Source organism: Ammospiza nelsoni, chromosome 12, assembly GCF_027579445.1.
Source record: "Ammospiza nelsoni isolate bAmmNel1 chromosome 12, bAmmNel1.pri, whole genome shotgun sequence".
In the NCBI taxonomy this organism is placed as follows: Eukaryota; Metazoa; Chordata; class Aves; order Passeriformes; family Passerellidae; genus Ammospiza; species Ammospiza nelsoni.
The window spans coordinates 6,627,444-6,641,189 of NC_080644.1; the positions used below are offsets into that span (position 1 = coordinate 6,627,444).

The window sequence follows — 13,746 nt, forward strand, 5'->3', positions numbered from 1 at the left end:
GCCAGGGCCGTGGAGGAGGCACAGAGACGATGTGATCAGGGAAAGAACCACATGCTTGGCTGAAGCCTGGGAGAAGGAGATGTCCCCATCAGCTGCTGAGACTGATTGCCCGACAGGCTGCTCACTTCACTCCACAGGCTGCCACAGGTCCCAGCTTGAGAGTCCCCAGATCCCCCAGCACCCACCTTGCTCCTCCCAGAGCAGGCACAAAGAGCCAAAGGCTCCAGGGGCTCTGCTCTGGATGGCAGCAGGGACTGCTTCTCCACCAAAGCAGCGCTCCAGCTCCCTCTGCATGGGGGAGAGAGGAGAGGAGACTCCTTGCAGCTGTGTGGGCTCTCCTGTGGACTGGTGCTGATTTGCACTTTCAAAATTTTAATAAGAAGCTCCAGAAACGTGAAGGAAATCTTGCCCGAAACCTCTGTCGCTCCTGGTTGATGATTGAAGAATAAGTGAGACATGATTTTTAATTTTTTTTTTTTTTATTTTTTAGAGGCCTTTGTTTTGTTTAGGGTTAACGGCAGATTGGCTTGTCCAAATCACTTCCAGACACACAGAAACCATGGCATGCAATACCCCACGGCTGTGAGAGGCTGGAGCTGGGCTCTTGTGCAACCCAGTGCCCCAAGTCTTCCTGAGGCTGAGGTTCACATTTCAGCCTGGGGTCTGGGGCATGTCCACAGCCAGAGAGGGCCTGGGGGCAGGTACCCGGGGCTGGCACATCTCTCCCAAGTCAGCCCCATTGCCCCGGGGGTTTCAGGGGGCAGGCACAGTGTGCCAGCCAATTGATTGCAAATGGGTCCCGCAGTAACTCCAGTGCTGAGGGCAGGAAGGACCTTCAGACAACCTGGGCTGACCCTTGGCACTGCAAATCCCCTCTGGATGGCAGCCAAGCCAGCGGAGCAGTGACCTGGTGGCAGGGGACGTGATGCTTTGCTGTGGCTGCCGGTGGCAGCGTGCTGTGGGCACCCAGCCGTGCCCAAGGCACGCAGCGATGGCACAGCCGTGCCAGCCCCTGCAGGCTGGGCTCAGCCACCATCACCTGGCTGACACTGAACCCCCCGTTCCTCAGCAGTCCCTAGAAAACACAACGCTTTTCTTTTCGTGTAAAACCCAAGGAGCCGTTTCTGTGCCTGACACTGAAATTCCCACAGAAAACTGACGGGGTAGAGAGGGCTCACCCCTGCCTTCACCCCAGGGCTGCTCCCAGCCCCGGATGGGGAACGCTGGCCAAAACACACACACCGAGTCAGCCATAAGAAAAATAAACGCCGAGCCCTGAACATCCCTGTGCTGCTGCACACAGCCTGGCAGGCAAAGCTGAGCGCTTCCCTGCTTCCCTGCCTCCCTGATCCCTGCTTCCCTGATCTCTGCCTCCCTGATCCCTGCTTCCCTGATCCCTGCTTCCCTGTTCCCTGCCTCCCTGATCCCTGCTTCCCTCATCCCTGCCTCCCTGATCCCTGCTTCCCTCATCCCTGCTTCCCTCATCTCTGCCTCCCTGATCCCTGCTTCCCTGTTCCCTGCCTCCCTGATCCCTGCTTCCCTCATCCCTGCTTCCCTCATCCCTGCCTCCCTGATCCCTGCCTCCCTGATCCCTGCCTCCCTGATCCCTGCTTCCCTGCCTCGGCACCGCTGGTGGCAGGGGGCGAGGGCAGGGCACAGCGAGCAGAAAAGGGGCTCGCAAATAGAAGAGAAAAAAAAAAAAAAACACAAAAACATAAAGAAGACATAAATAAAGACCGAGAGAAAGAAAGACAGAAAAACAGAGAGAGAAAGAAAGAGAGAAAGAGAGAGAAAGAGAGAGAAAGAGAGAGAGAAAGAAAGAAAGAAAGAAAGAAAGAAAGAAAGAAAGAAAGAAAGAAAGAAAGAAAGAAAGAAAGAAAGAAAGAAAGAAAGAAAGAAAGAAAGAAAGAAAGAAAGAAAGAAAGAAAGAAAGAAAGAAAGAAAGAAAGAAAGAAAGAAAGAAAGAAAGAAAGAAAGAAAGAAAGAAAGAAAGAAAGAAAGAAAGAAAGAAAGAAAGAAAGAAAGAAAGAAAGAAAGAAAGAAAGAAAGAAAGAAAGAAAGAAAGAAAGAAAGAAAATTAAAGAAAGAAAATTAAAGAAAATTTTAAAAAATTAGAAAGAATGAGAGAAAAATGTAACAACCCTTCTCCTTGGACAGAAGGGAACGGGGCAGAAGCTTCCACACCGGTCCCAGCTCGGCCCTCCCCGGGTGGTTCTTCCTGCTGGTGCCTGGGGACGCCCCCCTTCCCTCCTCCTCCTCCTCCTCCCCCTCATCTCCTCCTTCTCCTCCTCCCCCTCATCTCCTCCTCCTCTCCCTCTCCTCCTCCTCCTCCTCCCCTCGCCCCGCTGATTGGTCCAGCCCGGCTATATTTTGCCCCTTCCAGCCCAGCATCATCCCAAAAGTTTTTTTTTGGGGGGAAAGGGGGGAAAAAACCAAAAAAAGATAGGGAAAAAAAAAAAAAAAGAAAGAAAAGAAACCAAAACAAACGCAGGCGAGCCCGAGTCCCCCGAAGGCAGGCGAGGCAAGCGAGCTGCGGGCGGCTGCTCGGCGGTGCTGGACCCGGTGGGACGCGGCAGGAATCCCGATTCTCTCTCCGGCACCCGCTCGGGTCGGACACAAAGTGCTGTCTAGCTGGAATGAATATATCTGAGTCTAACTACTGCCGAGAGGAGATATCGCAACCCCGGGGCGACTGTTCATGGGTCACCGCCGCCGTGCCGGCCGCTGAGCCCGGGCTCGCCTTCCCGCGCCCCCCGGGAGCCGCCTCCCCCGCCAGCCGCACGCCCAGCCCCGAGCCCGGCTTCGCCTTCGGCCCCGGCCCCGGCGGCGCGGCCCCCGGCGCGGCCCCCAGCCGCACGCCCAGCCCCGAGCCGGGCTATGGATACAGCCCCCCGGCCGGCCGCCCCGAGGGCAAGGCCGCCGAGGACTCCCGCATCCGCCGGCCCATGAACGCCTTCATGGTCTGGGCGAAGGATGAGCGCAAGCGGCTGGCGCAGCAGAACCCCGACCTGCACAACGCCGTGCTCAGCAAGATGCTGGGTGAGCGGGAGCGGAGCGGGAGGAGGGCTGGGGGCACGGGGATGCGGGGAGCGGGCTGGGGATGCGGGAGTGTGGAGCTGGGGATGCGGGGAAGCTGCGTTACGGGGCTGGGGATGCGGGGAAGCTGCGTTACGGGGCTGGGGATGCGGGAGTATGAAGCTAGGGATGCGGGCTGCAAGAGTACAGGGCTGTGGGATGCGGGTTTACAGAGCCAGGGACACGGGGATGTGGGACTGGGGATCCAGGCTGCAAGGATACAGGGCAGGGCTGTGGGATGAGGAGGATATCGAGCTGAGAGACAGGGATGTGGGAATACGGGGCTGGGAATACAGCAATACAGAGATACAGGTCTGGGGATGATGCTGCGAGAGAGTGCAGGGATGCAGGGGTACAGAGCTCAGAATGTTGGGGTACAGGGCTGGGGGTGTACAGGATAGGCAGGTTTGGTTCTGATAGCCCAAGGCAGTGGGATGCAGAGCTACAGAGCTGGAGATGGGAACTGCTGAGGTACAGGGATTCAGGGCTGGGAGTGTGGGATGGAGCAGTACAGGGATTTGGGGTGTGTGCTGAGAGTCCAGGGCTGTGGGATGCACACTGCGCAGATACAAGGCAGCAGGGTGTAGGATGCAAGGATATGGGGCTCTGCTAGCCAGGCTCCAAGGGTACAGGACTGTGGGATGCAGATTGCAAGGATATGAGGGTACAAGGATGGGGTGCTGTGGGATAGAGCACCTGGGGGATGCAGGGCTATGGGCTGCAAGGGTAAAGAGTTGCAGGACACAGGCTTTAGGGACGTGGGATGAAGGGCTACCAGTTGCAGGTTGCAAGGATGCAGGGCTGCAGGGATGCGAGCTGTAAGGATGCAGGACTCTTGGATGGCACTCTTGGATGCAGGACTCAGGCTGTGGGATGCGGTGTTACATGATGTGGGACTATGGGGCTGTGGGATATGAGGATGTGAAGATACAGAGCTGTATGTACACAAGATGCAAGGAAACATCTCAGGGAAACAGGGCTGCGGGATGCAGAGATGCAGGGTTGAGCGGTACACAGCTGCAGGGATGCAGGATATGGGAATGCAGGCTGCAGGATGCGGGATGCACGACTGTAGGATGCGGGATGTGGGAACACGGGAAGCAGGATATGGGTAAATGGAGATGCAGGATGCGGGACTACGGGAAGCAGGATATGGCCAGGCAGAGCAGCAGGATGCAGAGACACGGGGCTGCTGGGTGTGGGGATGTGGGATCCAGGATATGGTGCTGTGAGTTTTTGGGATGAGTGATTTGCTCTGCAGAGGTGCAGGTTATGGATGCGAGATGCAGGGAAGCAGGGACTGTGGTCTGTACCAAGGGGCAGTGGGAGGCAGAATCCCCAGCCCTGGCAGAGGGGTTCCCATTCCATGCAGCCCCATTCTCCCGCAGCACTGAGGTGCTGGGCACTGCTGGATTCTCCTTCTGGGACAAGGGAACAGCCTGGCTTGGGAACCCATTCCCCAGCCCTTCCTGCTGCCAGCAGTGAGACCCGGCTCAGGTGCCAAGCTGTCTGCAGGAGCCCTTCACCCCTGGGCTGCCTCTCCCTGGGTGCCCCCCTGCCCTGGCCAGTGCCAGGTGACTGAGCCACTCTCACAGAGCTTCTCTTTCCTCTTCCAGGCCAGTCATGGAAAGCGCTGAGCGCCAGCGACAAGCGTCCCTTCGTGGAAGAGGCAGAGCGCCTGCGAATCCAGCATCTCCAGGATCACCCCAACTACAAATACCGCCCAAGGAGAAAGAAGCAAGCCAAGAAAATCAAGAGGATGGAACCCAATATCCTCCTGCATAACCTTTCCCAGCCTTGCAGTGACAACTTCAGCATGAGTCACCATGGCAGCAGCCAGCCGGGCCACCCCCAGCCTCCCCCACTTAACCACTTCAGAGAACTCCACTCCATGGGGTCGGATATTGAAAACTATGGCTTGCCAACTCCTGAGATGTCTCCCTTGGATGTCTTGGAACAGACCGAGCCGGCGTTTTTCCCCCCGCACATGCAGGATGACTGCAACATGATGCCCTTCCGCGGCTACCACCACCATCACCAGATGGAGTTTCCCCAGGAGAAGTGCATGGGGCGGGACGTGGCCGTGCCCTACACTCAGACCCCCTCACACTTGGCCGACGCCATGAGGACTCCCCATCCCTCCAGCCTTTACTACAACCAGATGTGCTCAGGAACTCAGAACGGGCTTTCTGCCCACCTGGGCCAGCTGTCTCCCCCTCCTGAAGCCCACCACATGGAGAGCGTGGATCACTTGAACCAAACCGAGCTCTGGACAGATGTTGACCGCAATGAGTTTGACCAGTATTTGAACATGAGCAGGACTCGTCCCGAAGCCTCGGGCCTCCCTTACCATGTCTCCCTGTCCAAAGTGACTCCTAGAAGCATCTCCTGTGAGGAGAGCAGTTTGATATCTGCCCTGTCCGATGCCAGCAGTGCTGTTTACTATAGCCCCTGCATCACCGGTTAGGTTGACCTCACCATCCAATGCGTGCACCAGGAGAGCCCCGACTCTCCTCTAAAAAAACAAAAAGCCCTCTTTCTTTAACCACGAGCTCCATCATATTTAGAGTATCTCATTAAATGCATCGCTTTCTTGTTTGTTCTTTTTTTATTTTGATTTTTTTTAAATTTTTTTTAGAGACAGACCATGCTGAACTCACTGATATACCGTATAACTATATAACACAGATAGATGCCTTTCCCCGCCGTGCTCCCCGCTCCAGCCCTCGGCAGGGCACATCTCCAGCTCCCACCAGCTCCAAGGGCATTTTCAAGTCAATTCCAGTAAATCCTGCCTGAAACAATCACACCAGGATGAGCCAAAGTGTGACCTGTCCTCAGTATTTAACCCAAGGACAGGCAAACTTTTAGGGGGGGAAAAAGCTTTTAGAAAGACTTTGCCGGGGCTGTTAAAGAGTCGGCGCCCATTAGGGGTGGGCTTTAGGACAGTTTTTACTGTATTCTCAGCAATATATTTTAATTGGGCAACAAAACTATATTTTTACTAAGCATTTTTATATATAAAATGGTATTTAATGTCTTTTGGGGTTTTTTTTATTAGACTTTTTAAAAAGAAATCAAGGGATATCCATGAGATCTAAAGCATTTATGTAGCAAAGCTGGATTTAAAGAAAAAAAAAAAAGGAAGGGGGGAAAAAAGGAGATATTTTGTGAAAAGGGAATGCTAATGTAAATATTGAGGAACAACTGACTGGAATTTTGTACAAAAGAAAAATATGACTGCAAACACTTTTATTGTCTAGAACTGTATGGAGAGCAAACTGTTTTATTCTGGTTAATTATTAAAACATCTTCATATAATTGTTCCCATCTTGTGTGCTTGTTGTGTGAACACATATTTTCCGCAAATACATGTTGTCCCAACCATTTCCAGATTTTTGTATCCGTTGATTAATGTTTTGACAACCTGGCAAATGTATTAATTTCCAAGCTGCCGCCCGCCCGCCCCGTCAGCCGCCTCGGGCTCCGCGAGCGCGGCTCTGCTCGGCTCGGCACAGGACGATGGCTTGGGATGGGATGGGATGGGATGGGATGGGATGGGATGGGATGGGATGGGATTCTGGCGGCAGCCCCACAGCACCGCGCTGTGCCGCCCTGAGATGCTCCCAGCAGGAAAAGCAGCTGTTCTCAGATTAAAATATAATAAAACATGTGATATCCTCCTCCGAAACGAGCCTTGGTGTTTTCATTGTTTTGGCAGGCTGGCAGCGCACCGATGCCTGGTCCCCATGGCTCACCCTGTTTTCCCATGAAACCCCCCAAAAATAGAGCCAGGCTGCCCCAATGCTTTCTCTCCAGTCCTCGGAGCTGGAAGAAAACTCTGTGTAGCGGAGCCTTTCCTCCTCCTGGCCTTCATTGGCTGCTTCCCGGCTCCAGCAGCAGCGGATCTTGCCGAGCCATCACCATGCCCAGCCGGATCCTGCTCAGAGCTGCTGGTGCTTTGCTGGAGCTTCATCCCCCTCCTGTGAATCACTGTATGATTTACAGGGAGCTTTTTTGTTCAATTTGAAAAGGAGGAACAACAATCTGTTGCTTAAAACCCGGTGGCATCCGTTCCTTGAGCGCCTAGTGATTTAAACCAGGCTGATATCGCCAAAAAAGGCTGTTTTAAAAAAAAAAATTAAAAATTGAATAGAAGAAGGGGTTTTTTGTTGTTGTTGTTGGCAAAGAATTGCCTTTTAGGGGAAATGGATATTTAACAAATGACATTAATTTTCAAGCTTCTCCTAAATTAAATTCACATTAGTGTTAACAGGACTCAATCCTGACTCACTTTTTTTTGTTGTTGTTGAATGTGAAGCGCTAATAAACGGGACCACTCCGGGGGCTGGCGACGCGTTCCCATGGAACGCCACAAAGGCGCTTCATTGTCTTTCCATATACAGTATGTAAAAAGGGGGAATACATGGAAAAATGACCTCACTACCTACACGGGAGGGCTGGCGGGCGCCCGGCGGGTGCCAGAACCCGCGCTGCAGCAAACAAACACAACACCAAATGAGAAGCATCCTGTGCCGCCGATGACTATGAAAGGAAGCAGCCGGCTATGGGCTCCATCCCCAAAGCGGCCCGGGAGGAAGGAGATGAGGGAGGGGGGGAGAAGAAGAAAGCCCTGAGTTATTTTCCAGCTCCCAGCTTCCAGGTACCTTCCAGGCATGGATGCGGTCACTTCCTGCGGTTTGAAGCAGCGGTGAGCAGGCCGATCCTCACCCAGCTGCTTGCCATGCCGGGGAGAGCCATTGTCCATCACACCGTGGAGAAAACATGAAGTCACTTTTCTGCAGCAGAAATTCCCTTCTGTCCCTGTGGTTCAGCTGTGCCAGCTCACCATGGTTTTTCAATTGAAGGAGGGTCAATTTAGATTAGATATGAGAAGTCATTAGAATGAGGGTGGTAATGCAATGGCACAGGTTCCTGGAGAAGCTGCAGATGCCCCGTTCATGGAAGTGTCCAAGGCCAGGTTGGATTGGGCTTGGAGCAGCCTGGTGGAAGTCTAGTGGAAGGTGTCCCTGCCCATGGCAGAGGGTTAGAACTCTATGACCCTTAAGGTTCTCTCTAACTCAAACCACGCTGTGATTCATGTCCCAGATGCTGCTGTGGGGTTCAGCAGGTGCTGAAAGCTGCAATGGGTGGTCATTCCCATACATAACTGCACCAAGGATACACCACGTTGAAGCCACAGCCACTGTGCAAGCCCCACCTCGTTGGCCAGCCCTACCCCAGGTCACAGGAAAATAAAAGAGAAGGGAAAGGAGAGAGGAAAAAAACCTCCACCTCTCCATGGTCACAGCTGCAGCCTCATGGTTTAGCCATGGCCAGGACAGGATTTATCCCCCTCCAAATCCAGGGTTTGGTGAGACTGGTGGCACAGGGGCTGATGTGGCTCCATCAGGAAGGCAGAGGATTCAGCTGAACCTGGGAGAGATGCTGGATCCTTGTGAAGGGTGCTGGCACCTTGATGGCTTTTAACTACATCACTTATTTTACTTATTATTTTTACAATTTTATATCTTGTTTCATATCTTATATATTAGCTTTATGTCTATCTGTATTATTTTTATACACTAGAATTTATTTTATATTTTTTATATTTAATATTTTATTTCTTTTCAATATTTTTTATATATTACTTTTATATATTTTTAACATATATATATTATTTTTATCTTTCCCCCGCCCCTGTCCCTGTACAGCTGCTCTGGGGCCAGGAAACCATCCCCCAGTGTTTTCTTTCACTGCATGCCAATGGCTCAGGTGTGACGTGGGACTGGAAATGGCTGGAGCTGACATAGTTTGAGGATGATTTCACAGCCGTTATGGCTCAGGCTGGGGCTGTTACTGCACAGCCCCTTCCGATTTTTATGACTTAATCTCTCCAAAGCTCAAGGCCGGATGGTTTTGGGCTGGGGAGGAGGAGTGAGGGGCTTTTAGCAGGTCGTTACGGCAGAAATATGGAGAAGGTACTTGACAGGTAAATGGAAAACCTGACAGCCCATCCTGCCGGCTTTCGCAGCATGCAGGGAGAGGGGGAGGCGATGCCAGGTCCTACCTGGGCTTTATGGGCAGGTGGCATCTGCTCTGTGTCCCCTGGGGGAGCGGGGCAGTGGATTCTATCTGTGTGCAACTGTGCAACATGTCCCTGTGCAAACCTGCATGTGTGCAAGCGTCGGTGTGAATGGGTGTGCAAGCACCCGTGTGTCCCTGCACCAGTGCATGCATCCATGCTCACATCCATCCCTGTGTGCATTATCCACGTGTGCAGGCATTTCTCTGTGTGTGTGTGTGTGTGTGTGTGTGTGTGCACACTCCTGGATATCCGTGTGCCTGCATCTGGGTGGGTTGTGTGTGTGTGTGTGCGCAAGTGTGAGCACCTCTGCACATGTGTGCTGCTCCTTTTTGTGCATCTTTCTTGTTGTCCCTTTGTGTGTCTGAGCCTGCATCCAGGTGTTCCTCCATGTGTATCCATGCATGCATCTCTCCATGGATATGTGTGTGCATGCAAGTAGGTGCATCCATGTGTGTGTGTGTGCATCTCCATGTGCCTGTGTGTTTGTCCATGTCCATGTGCCTGTCCATGTGTGCGTGTGTGTGTGTGTGTGTGTGTGTGTGTGTGTGTGTGTGTGTGTTCTGCTGGAGGTTCACAGATCAGCTTTATAGACGTTCTGGATTTTTTACAGCATTACGGAGCGCTCAATGACATCACTCACCCAAATATTAAAACCTCATGTGCCAGCCAGCCCAGCCCAGCAGCATTCAGCTCCAGGCTCACTGTTCCCAAGGCTGAGGCTGTGGCACAGCCAGAGGCAAACAGCAAACAGGATGCACAGGGTGGCAAGTGGCAGCTCCAGAGCAGCCCCAGCCATCCCAGCCCAGAGCTCACCGTTGGAGTGGGAACACTGACATAACAGCCCTGATGAAGTCATCCTGGCTGGGATGAACAGGGAATTAGAGCCTCTTGATCCCTGTATTTTGGCTCTTCAGCATCTCTAGGAAAAGGAACATGCTGCCCATGCTGGTTCCTCACTGTGGCACCAGGCAGCTGCTTTAGAGCAAGTGATGGGATTTATATGTTCCCCCCTCTTCCAGAAAAAAAAAATAAAAAGATTTATCAAAAGCAAACCTGTTTGTGGGAAATGGCTCCAAAACATTTCCTGACTCGAGAAAAAGTGCATTGGAAAAAAAAAAAGTTTCCAGGTTTTTTTAGATGGGAGGCAAAACCTTTGGAGAGGTAACAACATTCTGTGGTGGGAGGTTAAGCAAAGGGAAAAGGTTGAAATGCAAAGAAAGGTTTTAGATGTTCCCAGAACAACCTTTCCTTGTCAAGCAGAAGCAAAGTTCCCAAGCCTTCCTCAACTTTTTTCTTTGCAGCTCAGTTTGGGAAAGGAAATGTTTGGAAATCTCAGTGCTCCTTGCAGACAGGAAAGGCCCCGTTTCCTCTGCGCCATGCCCAGAGCTGCCGGGCAGCAGGAACACTTGGGTGAGGCTGGGTGCCCGCCCCAGCTCTGCTTCCAGCAGCAGGAATTCTCTGCAGGCAGGGGAGGGCAGCTGCCTGCAGGGAACAGGAGCTGGGATGTCATAAATATTACAGGTTTTGCAAAAGAAAAGAAAAGAAGCCAGCAAGGAGACTTTAATGTGCCCTGGGAAATCTGTGCAGCCTGAAACCGTTCAGCACTTTTATTGCTGTGAAGTTCATCCTCTGCGTCCCTTGTGGAGCTTGGTTGTCTCCCCCTAGCTCACAACATTGCCCCCACCAGCCCTCACATCCCTTCTCCTGCCTTAGGGCCACCACAAGGCCCTGGACCCTCAGTCCCCTGCCCCACACCAACATCTGATCACCCAGCACTGTGCTGAGGCCCCGTGAGAGGACAGGTCCCTGTGAAGGAGGAAGGTTTGGGCCTCATTGTGTGAGCCATGAGGGACTTTGGGGGCTTCTTTTCCTCACTGGCTCTGAGCCCGACAATATCTGTCAGAACCACTTTGTGCTTGTCTTCTGAGGTGATTCAGCAATGCTGTGAGGTACCAGGAGTCCAAAAGGTCATGGAAAGGTTGGGAGTGTTCTCCAGAGGTCACCTAGTCCAATCCAATCCAACACAGCACAACCCAGACAGCACGACCTAACCCAACCCACCTGATGCAATACAGCCAAACCCAACCCAGCCTAGCACAACCCATCGTGACCCAACCCCAAAGAACCCAACCCAACCCCAAAGAACCCAACCCAACCCAAACCAACCCAACCAAACTAACCCATTCTAACCAATCTCAACCCAATGTAACCTATTCCAAGGACCCAATCAACCTATCCCAGCGTAACCCAACACAACACAACCAACCCAACTGAGCCTGCCTAACCCAACACAACCCAACTGAGCCTACCTAACCCAACAGGAACCCAACCAGCCTAACTCAACTTCCTACACAACTTCTAAGACAAGTCTCTCCATCGTCTCCCACTTAGCTGAGCTCAACCCTTCCGGGATATCGCAGCGGTTTTGGTGGGAGTCTCTCCCTCCTCCTGTGCTCGGCAGCCCAGGGAGGTTGATCCCTTCAGGGAACTGAATCACGTCCCCCCCCCACCATCGTGGGAGCGTCACACAGCGTCTGAAGCTCGTCAGGAGAGTCAGGCCAGGCCGCGCGGGGCCGTTCCGGGAAGCCATCCAGCCATCCGCTGGAGAGAGGAGTCTGCCTAAAAATGCCTCTGCTGGCTCCTCTCCATGCTCCGACCGTCCCATATGGAACAAATGTACATTTTCCATCAATTGTTTGTATTTTGCATTTAAAGAAAGAAGGGGGAGGGAAAGAAAAGCCAGCAAGCGAGCGGGCTATACATATACGCAAAGCGTCGGTGACAGCAGATAGGCCCCATCGCGGAGAGGGAGAAACACTGGCCGGCGTTCAAGAGACTCAAACGTATGGTATGAAACAATAAATTTTAAGTGTGTTTTGACATATTTGGTGGTCTCTGCCTCATGCTTAATGAGCATTGGTCCACGTTGCGGGGGAACTGCACAGCTCCGGTGGTTGGCAGGCTGTGCCGGGCGGGGGGTCGGTGGCCAGTGAGGGCCGGAGGCAGGCGTTGAGGAGGTCCTGGCATGTGTGTCCCAAGGGAATGGGGCACGGGGATATGACACTCTGGCATGCTCAGAGGAAGGGATGCTGTGGGTAGAGCAGTGCCTTGGGGACAAGCGGTGATGCCAGCTTGCAGGAAGAAGCATTAAGAGGTAGAATTGTGTTAAATTTGGTCAGAAGGGGACACACAAGATGGTGGAGATGTCCCAGAGCAGCATCCCTCACCTCTGCATGGCTTGGGCAACCTGTGCTCTCATCTCCAGGCTGGGTCCCAGCCAGGCAGAGCTGCTTTGCCTGCAGGAAGGGCTCTCACATCTCATCACCACAGCAGAAAGCCCAAAGGGATGGGCAGAGCGGGAGGACAAGGGAGTGCAGCTCTCCCGCATCCCGCGCCTCTGTGCCAGGCTGCCCAGCTCCCCCCGTCTGGCAGGGCTTGATCAGAAAGATGGACATGAAAGTGGAGCTTGGCTCTGGTTTCTCTCTCATTCAGAACATTCAAAAACTATTAACTGTGGTGGGGGTAAGCAGGCAGCTGGTTTTAATATCGTGCTCTTCCAATTGTGTTGGGTTTTTTTTTTTTCCCTTGCTTTTCGCGAGCACTTTAAGTGACATGGTTACATGTATTTGATTAAAAAGCTGTAATTCAACGAGTGCATTTTCTTGTACTGTACAAAACGGCTTAAAGACACAGGATTTATTTACGGTGGTCTCCCAGTTTTCCAGCTCTGCCAAAAGACAAGATGACAGTGAATTCACAGGAGGGAGAACAGATAGCGGCAGAGGGGGACATGCAATCTCTCCTGGCTTTCCCACTGTGGGGAACACAACTGGGTCATTTCCTCTGCTGTAAGGTCAGCCCACTGCCACCAGCCTGGTTCTTGGGGCCATCCACTGGTCTCAAAAGCACAAGTTCCTTTTGGTGTCCCCAGGACTGGGTCTCAGCTTACAGGAGCTGGCAAAGGGGACAGCTAGGAGGGGACAGCTAGGTTTGTCCAAACTGGCCCCTATGCTGCCTGCAGCAAGATGCTGCAGGACACAACTGGAGGCAAGAGGGAGAGATTTTTTCTAACCATGCCCATCCCCTGCCCATGCAGAGATGCTGCCAGCACTGGGGAGCTCGTCCCAATCCAGCAGCTCTATTTCCTAAGGAGGAAAAAGCTTTTATGAGATCCCAGCAAGGAGCCATGGCCTGATGCTGCCGAGAGCCCTGGATCATCTCCCGTTAACCCCAACATCTCCCGTGGCACAGCCACAGGCTGGAGCCATGCTCACCCAAACCTTTTTGGCTTCTCTGCTTCCAAAGTGATGAATTTCAACCCAAAAAGGCAGGCATGGAGATGAATAAAGAGTATAGGGCTGCTCTGCAGTGCCTCAAGCACCAAAATTACCATATCCCCTCATTCCACTGGCCACCAGGGGCTGTGGCACGGTCCCTGCTCTCCATCACATCCCTGGGCTTTTTGCATTCCTCTGGCCTGGAAAGGAGGCGTGTGTCTGTGCGTGTGCGTGCAATGCTGACCCCACAAACCCACTCCACCCAGCAGAGCCTCACCTTTCTCACCCAGATGCATAATAAAAATA

At 52.7% G+C, this 13,746-nt stretch overlaps 1 protein-coding gene across 1 annotated transcript; it reads left to right on the plus strand.

Annotated features, from left to right (window-relative positions):
• Positions 1-2,426: 2,426 nt before the first annotated feature.
• Positions 2,427-6,396, plus strand: SOX18 (SRY-box transcription factor 18). The gene is made up of 2 exons (XM_059481052.1): positions 2,427-3,039; positions 4,692-6,396. The coding sequence occupies exons 1-2, from the start codon at positions 2,637-2,639 to the stop codon at positions 5,540-5,542; spliced, it is 1,254 nt and encodes a 417-aa protein (XP_059337035.1). The 5' UTR covers positions 2,427-2,636; the 3' UTR covers positions 5,543-6,396.
• The last annotated feature ends 7,350 nt before the right edge of the window (positions 6,397-13,746 follow it).

What these genes read in the sequence shown, in the direction of transcription:
- SOX18 (XM_059481052.1), top strand. Translation starts at nt 2,637, where the DNA reads ATGAATATATCTGAGTCTAACTACTGCCGAGAGGAGATATCGCAACCC. An exon ending in CGTGCTCAGCAAGATGCTGG is followed by an intron (nt 3,040 to 4,691) that starts GTGAGCGGGAGC and finishes TTCCTCTTCCAG; the next exon opens with GCCAGTCATGGAAAGCGCTG.